Source organism: Temnothorax longispinosus, chromosome 3 (assembly GCF_030848805.1).
Source record: "Temnothorax longispinosus isolate EJ_2023e chromosome 3, Tlon_JGU_v1, whole genome shotgun sequence".
NCBI lineage: Eukaryota > Metazoa > Arthropoda > Insecta > Hymenoptera > Formicidae > Temnothorax > Temnothorax longispinosus.
In genome coordinates, this window is record NC_092360.1 from 2642747 (window position 1) to 2653956 (window position 11210).

At 41.4% G+C, this 11210-nt stretch overlaps 1 protein-coding gene across 2 annotated transcripts; it reads right to left on the reverse strand.

Annotated features, from left to right (window-relative positions):
- Window positions 1-8308, reverse strand: LOC139809627 (uncharacterized). 2 transcript variants are annotated; one of them, XM_071772667.1, is made up of 5 exons: window positions 8282-8308; window positions 7414-7519; window positions 7110-7307; window positions 5618-7015; window positions 1-5375 (listed from the first exon to the last, which is right to left on the reverse strand). In XM_071772667.1, the coding sequence occupies exons 2-5, from the start codon at window positions 7510-7512 to the stop codon at window positions 5106-5108; spliced, it is 1965 nt and encodes a 654-aa protein (XP_071628768.1). In that variant the 5' UTR covers window positions 7513-7519; window positions 8282-8308; the 3' UTR covers window positions 1-5105. The 2 variants fall into 2 exon arrangements, with proteins under 2 accessions (XP_071628768.1, XP_071628767.1); XM_071772666.1 differs by lacking the exon at window positions 8282-8308 and adding an exon at window positions 7684-8136 and having other exon boundaries at window positions 5317-7015.
- Between the last annotated feature and the right edge of the window lie 2902 nt (window positions 8309-11210).

Genomic DNA, 11210 nt, shown 5'->3' on the forward strand with positions numbered 1-11210 from the left:
TTTGGAAAAACCATGTATTATAGAATAATAGATTACAATATTTGTGGTAATAATGATATAATAAACTGCAATATACCTGGACAATAATAATAATCAATAAGAATCTAAAATAACACAAATACTGAATACATATTATTAACAATAATGAGAGGAGGAGCGGCGTCGAGGAAATTTCGGCAGAGAAACGAGCCAAGCCGCTATCAAATTACAATTAAAAAAAAGAAACGTGATAAAGTCATAAAACTGACAAAATTCTCATCGGCGTTCGAGTACGCTGTTCTCCGAAGACTTAAAAGAAGCACTCAGAATCACGATGTTTCAGTATCGTTATTAAAGATCCGCATTTTTTTGCAAAATGCATAAATTTAATTCGCTTAAATAAACTTATAACTAAACGTCCGCCAACGCGTACTAAGCGCCATTCGCCATGTCTCGTATTCAAATGAAAACTAAAAGAAAAAAAAATTAAAAGAAAAAAACGATACAGGACTGTATACTTTACTCGTAGATAAATAAATATATTAACAGGATCAGAATTTTTTGTAATTAGAAATCATTATTATCGTACGGCTACGGTAATAATTTCACATGCGAGGGTGAACCACCTTCACTTCGCTTAAAACGTCTTTCTCTCATCGACGAAGCTCTGCGTTTCGCGAAAGGCAAGTTGCTATTTATAGCAAACTGTAATTTGCGTAGGTCTCACAATCAGTGAGGTCCATCACACTTGTTGATTCTAGGGAATAAAAAGCTCATTCGCGTCTTATAAATTATTCGTGAGGCTGTATCGTCCGCGGTTTTCCCCGTCGAGTCCGTGCCATTCGCAATCTCATTTTCGAAACGTAAAAAAATCAACGCGAGCAACGACACATCGATCTGCATGTCGCGACGCGGTTTAACCGAGTCGTCGCTTCCATGGCGCTTAGTGCATTACTAAATATAACAATTGGTCTACTACATCGTAGAAGGGACTCAGGTCGCAAAATAATGTCGCTAATAGTGGTTACACAGCCTTATTCCTACATTGTTTCTAGGAGAATTCAGCCGATATATCGTGAGGTCGCGATTTTCAAAAATAACAGAGGTATTTTTGCATCATCACATTTTTTTTAAGCGGCGCACATTTAATTTATCTTCTTTTTTTTGCGTTTACAATTGCACTGTCTCTCTCTCTCTCTCTCTCTCTCTTTCTCCGCGGATTGGTCCTTTCCATACGATTGTATATAAACAAATAACTACTCGCGAGCTGAGATCTCTCTCTTAATGATACTAATGAAGCACCTCGAATACACTGAACAAACGTGACGAAATGTCCGGGAATAAAATTCGAGAGGAGACGATTTTCTCTTCGAGTTCGAACAGCTCACAAGTATATTATAAAATATCGAAGCATGCGACACGGGGATCACGATAAAAGTGCGGTTTGCAAATTTAAATAGTTGCAAAGAGTCTCCCTGTAGTAGTCCGAATAGTCTTAAAACTATCAGTAGATATACCCAGGATATTTAAAAGAACGGCGAATGGCTGAAGAAGAATATTTCTTCCTATAAAAATGCCGTTTCCGAACATTTACAGATATCCTTACATCAATTCTTGCAGCTAACATTCAAAGCGCTCTTCTAGTTACCTTTACTTTTATTCCGTTTTAAGAAATAACTGTTAGAATATAGTTTTTTAGGTTTTTGTAATAAGAACGCAATTTAAAAATTTTTTAGAATTCGAATATAATTTATCTGCTTTTTGTTAAAGATTACATCTCTTTTTTAGATATGGAATAGTAGAAAGGCGAAATTCCAGTCTATAATATTTACAATCACAAAAAAATGAAAAGAAGCTACAGCGAATTCTACGCGCAGAAACGATTAATTTTTCAACACTCTTCTTTTTTTGTTCGTAAAAAAATAATACTTAGTTTTGGGGGATAATTTCGCGGTTTCCTAAATTGCTCCGTTCTCAGCCAAAAAGCTACATTACAAAGTACAAAAATATATTTTTAACAAAGCCGACTTTGTTGAGATCGGTCTAAGACAGCCAATTATTCATTATTACACGCATACACACGACGCTACGCGATTAAAATCGACTCTTTCCAACTATTTCAATTTAAAAATGGCAGCTTTATCCGCCGCTTCATCTTATTCTGGCAGCGATTGTTAAAAACCGTTAGAATATGACAACGTATCGTCTATACCGGAGGCCAAACACTATTTTCATCCTTATAGAAGATCGTTTGTTAGCATTAAGAGCATCGGTGACTACATAACGCGTTTAGACATTAGGTTTCGCTAAAACTGTTAAGTTTTTGTTCAGCGCTTTCAGGAACAAGATCGCCGATGCGCGCGATGTGCGTTTAGACGCCCCGCATTAAATAAGAAAATAATGTGCGCGACCCAGTCGCGACTAATCGAAGGATAATTGAGTAATTGTGTGCGCGATAATTGACCGATTAGTCTCGATCAGGCTGTATGTCATGGGCGAATCTTTTTTCTTAGGCTGATAAAACTGGCAGAGTACACCCAACCGAGAAGCAATTATCTCTGGTCGATTACTATGTGGTAGCACTATATATGTTTTCACAGTTTACTTACGAGATTACGGCGAGTTCGTGATGGCAGATTTGTCCCCTGTAAATTGACTCTGAGTATTTAACGCGTGGAGGACAATCGTTCGAACGAAAACTCATGAGATGAATGACATTGAAGAAATACGATGAAATACGATCGACGCTCGCAGTCGAGACATGAGATACGGTTTTGTACGAACGCGGCCAGTAAGTCGTCATCTAGTTCTTTCCAGTTGTTTAATTCATCGAGTTAAACAAAATATTGAGATTTTTATGTAGAAAATGAAAGTATATATATTGCCTTGTTAAATGCATATATATTTTTTAACTCTTCTGCGATAATATAATACATATAAATTTGAAACAATATATAAATGCAAATCGTTGTAAGGTTTGATATTCAGAACACCGATAAAATTAAGAAAACGACTCACTGACTGTACATTTTGAGAAAGAGAAGCTGTAGGCTTCGTTCGTGTTATAAATACGGCAATAATCCTATTTAATTTGTTTTCATTTTCTTGAAATGGAACAATTTGGACAAACATCGTCCATCTAATTAATATACTTCGCACAAGAAACATATATTTGCCTAATAAATCTTTAAACAATTGTTATTTTTCAACTTCAAAATTATTGTTCTATTACTTCCAAATTCCCAATCGTTCTTGGCATTTGCATATTTCAAAATTAAAAAACACATTTTTCATAATATACTACAATTACGCATTCGTTGAAATACAAATCGTAATTATCTATTCGAGCACGTTATCAGATCATACAGATATTCCCATTATTGATGACGCGCACGTGCGAGAAAACACGACGACGTCGCTCCGATACAATATTCTTTTCGGAAATCATCGTTAAAGCTGAATTATATTAAACTTTAAATTGACAATTTATAGCCGATAATATGAAGAATCCTATTAAAATTTTGTTGCGGAATGTTTGGCGATTTAGTGCAATTAGATTGTTACCGTATTTATAATGCAAAGTTTTTCTATGGAAAATTTTGGTAGAAATTCTCCGATTGCTTTGTAGATAGATAAGTACGAGATGAGCTGTTTTACATTCTATAATAAAATGCTTCTTTCTTCGTAAATCTACAGCAACGTTCGCCTTGCAATAATTACATGTTATTCCGGCTTAAACCTACCGTTTCTTCTTAAATATAGACAATACCGTTGTATGCTTAATGGAGCTAGGCAAAACACAGTTCACACATTTCAATTATGGAGTAAATCTCATGGTCATTAATGACTCGCTGGATTATCGCATAATCCATCAAATAACAAAGAACCTGAATATCACCGATCTCGCGTACATCTATCACTGCATTAAATAGTGCTTCAACGAATTCTCGGTAGTTTAGAAACATCCAGGCATCGCGCGATCACACAATGTTTAACAATATTCGAAAATATGCGTTTTACCCAGCTTTAGCGCTTAGTCCAATTCAAAAATGTATTTCAATTCGTTTTCGTGCGTAGAGACAATGAGGCAGCGTTCAGAAATCTCGTATACTTAAAAGAAAAGTATCATAATATCACTTTCTCTGTTTATTCGACCTTATTTGCCGCAAGATATTGGAAGCAGATTGTGACAGTACTGAAAATCGTACAGCGTATGTAACATAAACTATAGATTTTCAATACTGGCAGTGAATATCGGAACGCAGCCTAACTAAACGGATCTCGATTAGCAAGCGTGAACTCATGTTCTCAAATGATCACATTCGTCGCCGTAGTGGGTACAGTAAAAATACCAAACAACAAATTTATATTTATACTTATTTTCTGAGCGGATATAGATATATATCCATATTATATATACTTGTTCAAAATCAGAATTTAAACATTTAACGAATTATTATATTTTAATTTTAAAAAATGCTTATTTTTCTACAAAATATAAAGTAAAAAGAATTATATTTATCATATTTCATCAATTAAACTAGATAAAGAAAAATTTAATAAATTCTACTACAATAAAAGCTCGACATTTCGGAACTCAGCAATAACTTCATAATTACAAGTACAGAGATATGAAAATTATAACAAAGACTGAAACTGTTACTAAAAACATTCGAACGACATTCAAGAAAATAATCTGTTATAAGTAAGGCCATTGCATGAAAATTGATGAGAATCAAATTGTACATGAATTCAAATTGTACCCAGCTTCGATCACGAATAAGTTTCCCGACACTCCTATGAGTAGACTAACGTTGATAAATCTTTGATATCACACGTAGTACCGTTATAAGAACACTGTGACAGTCATAAAATCACAAATAATGTTCGTCACGTATCCGCGCGATGATAATCGATCAAAGCCGTTTCAAAGACATATCAATTCCGTTCAGGACTCGAAGTAAGGGTATGAATTCTAATCATCAACGATATCTCCCCCCTCCTATCTGTTCGCGATGTCTTTCATATCTTCCTGACTTCTTTCTATTGAATAAAGTTCTATCTATTTACATCAAAGCCCTTGGTCGCGCGCCGACACAGCTGAGTACCAGCTGTAGGCCTGGCTATCACGAGAGCACGGGAGCGACCTCGGCCGCGTCCTTGCAGTCTTGAATGGATAATTGAGCGATCTCGCTCACCATCTCCTCCTGAGCCTCCTTCTTCAGTATCGTGTATCCCGGTTGCACCTGTTCCTCGTTCTCGCACATCGCTTTGCCATTAGCTGGCCTTGCCTGGCCATTCGCCTTTTTCTTACCCGACGATTCCTCACTGGACGCACCTGGATTAATCTTGAAAACACTTTTGATAATGCTGTTCATCGGCGAGCATTTCGGAAGCTCCGAATACTTATTAACTTTGGTTATTACTCTTCGCGGTTGCGCATTACCTTTGACAAACTTATTGGCATTCTTCTGAACAGTCAATTGTTGCATGGCTGACACTTCCGCGTTTCCATCGAAGATGTTTTACAAGATTCTAGTTTTACAGAATTCTTTTCTTCACATGGCGGCGCTTCCTCGACAGTACGCGTATGTTCTGAACCACAGACATCTTCTTTCTCCGGGTACACATACTCAACGCTGTTCATCGGTGAGCACTTCGGAAGCTGCGAATAGTTATGCTTATTACCTTTGGTTATTACTCTTCGCAGTTGCGCATTGCCTTTGACAAACTTATTGGCATTCTTCTGAACAGTAAATTGTTGCGTAGCTGACACTTCCGTTTCTTTCGTCTCCATTAAAGATGTTTTACAGGATTCTAGTTTTACGGAATTCTTTTCTTCACATGGCGGCATTTCGTCGACAGTACGCGTAAGTTCTGGACTACAGACGTCCTCTTTCTCCGGGTATACATACTCAACCACAAGCTCATCACTCTTCTTAAGATCCTCATCTAAATCTGTCACTGGGACAATCTTCGGTTCCTCTACTTTTTCTACTGGAGCTTTGCTCTCCGCATGATTAGTTGTATCTTGCCGCTCCATTGGCACTTCCCTTTGAAGAACTTTAACGGGACTCTTCGGCTTCGTGAAAGATTGGTCTTCCTTATTTTGGCAATTTGTACAAGAAGTGTGCGTTGGTGAATTTGCCTGTCTCTTAGTAACGTTGTTTTTCTGAGCTACTCCCATATGCGGTCTGCTTGCTCTATGCGCATTACTTTGTACATTGAATGACCCAGATTGCTCAGCATACGGCGACTGTACATGATTAAAGTGTATTTGTGACTGCTGTGGTTGTTGTTGCATCCTACGAATATCGACGTGCATCGTATTGTCTATATGTGGCGGTGGCGGTGGCGGCGTCGGCTGCTGCTGTTGTTGTTGCTGGTAAGTAGGATATGGCTGAAACTGATTCGAAGGATTAATGGCCGGGTTGGTATTTGTGGCCGGTCCATATGGTAGATTCGAGTTCGGATGCATATACTTAGTATTCACATACTGCGGCCACGTTTGCCTCGGTTGAAATTGATGCTGTGCCGCAATAACATTTTGCACAACTTGACCGTCTCTACCGCGCTCGCGATAGTTGTACTGATCGAGGGCGATTCGATGAACGTTGTTGTGGCACTGCTGCGATACGATGTGTCCGGATATGAAGATAGGCTCGTTCTTAGAAATCGCCGAGCTTTGAGGCTGATGCTCAAAGTAGCTCTCATAGTGCATATTTTCGTTGTTAATAGTCCTGCCATAGGCGACACTCGAGTGATACTGCGGCGGCTGTGGTATGTACTCTTGCTGCTGCTGTTGCTGTTCCGGGTACTGAGGAAATTGCGACATGGGAGGTTGAACGTCGATCCAGGTTTCCTGCTGCGGCGGACGCTGTTCATTGTCGCGTATGGCTAACACTGCGTTCCAGACCTCCTTCAGCTCGCCCATGATGTCTCGATCTTTTAGTATTGTATAATTACGATTGAAGACTACCCCTGCGTTCATTGCTTCTATGAAGTCTAATAGTAACTCGATAAAGCTCGTACGCTTCTGTTAGAAAATAATAGGGTACATGTGACAAAAATTATTTGCGCTATTGTTAATCAATAAAGACTTTACAGATTAAAAAAAATGTCTCATTTACCTTTACGTCCTGAGCATTCTTGCCGCTCATTCGCAGGACCTCGGGGTTGGCCATTACAGCAAACACTATGGCTTCCGTCTTTGTGCGAGGCGGTGGCACTCTCATACCTCCGTAGAGTGGCACAGGCAGTGATGGTCTGCGAGGCATTGCAATTTTGTCCCAAGACAGTACATTTACATAACACGGAGCCGTAGTGCCCTGTACCAAGAGAATCGACATTTATATAATACCCACGCCATTGATTCCTACAAGTTATGTAATAAACAATTCTTGCAGTAACACTGTTATCACAATGACACAATACCTGTATGAAATCCTGTATACACATGTGCGGCTGCGGTGGATTCTTGAAAAGTCGCGCCCCATTGCGCCCCTTCATTCTGGACACGCTACTTTCTGTCATCTTGCAGCTGAAAATCAATCGATTCAATAGCAAAAATTCTATACGCACGTAATTCCATCTATGCTATCGAAATGTACGCTCCTTTCTCGTACAGATGTTCTAGCGTTAGTGACGTTTACAACGGACAAGGAAACAGCGCGATCGGCTTATCTTACAAAATCATATACGTACAGATCGAAGTTTTAATCCTCAAATCAACGAGCGACTGATTTCCGAAACCCTTCTCCAAATTAGCGCGGTCCGTTACATGTGCGGAGCACGCCCTATCGCGGACCCGAAGCCCGGAGGGGTATCGAAGATTCCGCGGCCCCCTTTTCTCACGACCCCCCGTAACGACAAGCGGCACCGCGTGCGCGGGGTGTCCCGGAAAAAGAGAAGTTATCAGTTGAAAAACACTTCGATGCCAATATGGCGCGGTGAGCGGAATCGCGCACGTTATGACAGATGCGGCCGCGTAAAACGGGCCCCCGCGGTGACCGCGGTCGCTGTGCCGTTGTTGCGCGGCTCTCGCGAGACGAACCGACGGACGAATTACGTAACGCGACACACACGGGGGAAAGAAGGACGACACCGCGAGCCAGATTCCCGAGCGATCGAGGTCGCCCGAGGCACGGCCAAGGTTACACGCGCCCTGTCAACATAACCTGTCAAAGCGCCGCGGTGAAGCTCGCCGCCGCCGAGTCGCGACGTCGCGGGGGAGGGAGGGACGGAGGAAGGAGGGAGGTCTAAGCGGGTCTCACGTCTCGCGTTTCTTGCCGTGGAAACTCACCCCGATGGCGAAGTCACACTCGCGGGAGAACAGTCTCAAACAGCCGCGAAGCCGACGCGAAACATTCCCAGGATAAGGAAAGCCGACTCAAGGGAGACGAGCCATCTCAGCCATCCGTTCCTTTTGTTTATTATCTTCCCGGGGGGCTGCACGCTGCACGGCGCCCGATCGACACCTCACGCCCTCGCCCTCGCCGCGGTCGCCACAAGAACTTTCGTCCGTCGTTCCAACATGGCGCGCGCGCGCGTGCGCAGACGGCCTCGCCGGAAACCGGGAGCGCCGTGAAGTTACCTGCCTGTCTGCGAATAGTGCGAATTCCCTAGAGCGCGTCTCGCGCGCGCTTTCGCGCGGCGATGAAGCGATTCGCGCGCGACTTCAGATCGCCGCCGTTGGCTAGTTGGGAATGTTGGGATTCACGTCAGTCTATTTCGATCGATATCGGGCGAATGAATTTTCGTAAGCCCGTTCCATCGAGCAGATCGAGCTTCGTCGTTCCGCGATGAAACGATTTAATGGTGATGGATCGAATACGGTAATTATTATCGTTGTCTGTTTATCGATGATGCGATTACCCGATCAAATCTCTATTGACTCAAATAGTTGGAAAGAATGTAAAAAACGAGTAGTCGCGCTATATCGATCGAAGGAGATTCAATAGATTTGTTCGTGTTGCTTGAAATTCCTAAAAATCCCTACACTTAAAAGCGAAGATTGTAAGTGCGAGAAATGCAGGCAACACGAACAGACCTAATTAATATTTGCATCTATAACAATAATGTTAAATGTTAACTAGGTGTCTACGGCGATTCGGAGCTGAAAGATCGCAGGAAATTCGCATGCAGCAGGCGTAAGTAGTTTTTAAACAATGCAAGTATATACAATTACAACATATTTTGCTAGACGTCGGCTCGACATTCATTTAAAAATTATCGAAAGCGTTGCGACATTCGGAAGTTCTATTATTCTCGCAAATTCGATCTTATGCCCTGTCTAGACCAGATGATGAGCCTATACTTGTGGCTCATCTTAGAATGCATTCCGTTTTACGCATGATGCATCATTTATCCATGTTTAACATTTGGTGAACAACAAGGATAAATGATGCATTATGCACATCGTGCGTGAAACGAAATGTACTCCTAGTGAGTAGTCCAGACAGGGCATTATATATACCGACCTTGAAACAAACAACTGCAAGCGCGTTGTTTAACAATTACTGATCGAACAATATAATAAACATTGTCAATGTTACAGAGTATCGTTATCGAACTTTATCATCGTTCAACAATTCCACACGCGATTATTTATGTTTAACCTTGACGGAACAATTATAAACAATTAGCGCGACGAATGATGGATATAAGAGAAGGGAAAGAAAAAAAGGACGGTCGATCGGCGGTTTGAAAAGCGCCTTATACTGAAACTTGCTGTAGAACTCGCACAAGCAGGCGGCTCGGAGGACTGTAGTTAGCGACTATTAATATCATCGATCGGGATCGATAGTTCTGCCTGCGAGGCGTCATAATGATATGGTGGATGGTGCGGAGCTCTCTGATACCCCGCCGATACGTCACGTACACCGGTAACGATGTACAAGTGGCGCCAATAATGCTTGCAAACATCGCGCCCCGCTGTACAATCTGTTATCGTTAACTCACGCTCGAGAACCGTCCGCTAATGCGATGCCGCTAATGATCCGGCATTAAGAAACAAAAAGACCGGGCGCGCCGCGCCGGTGTTGTTGCGGCAGGACCCTTGTAAAACCGTGCGACTCTATTCGCCGTAATCGCAAGTTTCTTTCCCTTCGTGATCCGACAGACGAATCTAATAAAATGACGTCAAGACCATCTAAATTTTGTCGATTTAACTATACTCGACGATGTAAATTAACCTTCACCTTGCTTCAACTATTTAATGATTCCAAGATCTGTTTAAATGTGAAGTTGATTTTAGAAGAAAAAGAGAGTTGAATTAATTTTATTTGTCTCTACTGAATTCTTCGTTCCTTTATAAATGCGTCAATTAAATTTAATTATTTTACTATTATTTAATCAATTTATAATTAATTATTAAATCGATTTATTTAATTTTAAATATCAAAGGCATCTACCGAGTCACGTCTAAATAGATATATATTTCCTACGTGAAGAGAAAAGCTCTCGAGAAATCGAGCGATCCTGTCGATTGTCATGCGACGCGGTTTGCGCAAAATACGTACGTATATAGGCCCGAGAAATCTCGCGCGAGTTCTCGCGTCGTTAATGCGCGATCGTTCCGCTCGATCCGCACGACCGGCGCGATCGTACCCCTCGTAAGGACCCTGTAATGCGAAATAATGGGTATCCACCCACTCGATGAAAATTACATGAGACCCTCTCTCGAACGAGGCTCGGGCACTATCTCCACGTGCGCGCGCGCGGGGCCACCACCTTAGGGGGCACGTATGGGCCGCGAAACGAAGTTGGAACGACGGAGCCCCGGAGGTGAGGACGTCGCACGTAGCGCGGCCGATGATAATTGTTTGGTAAGCGCAAACGCCGTAATTAAAATTTCAGAGAATACAGATGCGGAGATACGGCGTCGCGCGTCGCGGCACCTCCGTTATTGTTATAGCGTGCGATATGTCGCGGACCGCGGTGTAGCAGATGTTCCATGCATCAATGCATCATACGATATTAATTCGTGTTTGTTGCAACATACATACATTGAAACGAACGCGAAATGGGATAAAGATCTGAGAACAGGTTTCACAGTTCGATTGTATAATTAAATAATCTTAGAGAGAAATGGGGATTACCTTTGATGTTTATCTGATAGACATACATAATTTTATGCGAACGCTCGTGAACATTCGTACGTTTGTATTTTATTCAATTGTACATTTGTATTGTTGTCAAATTAATCTAAGTTTTCATTCAACACTTTTATA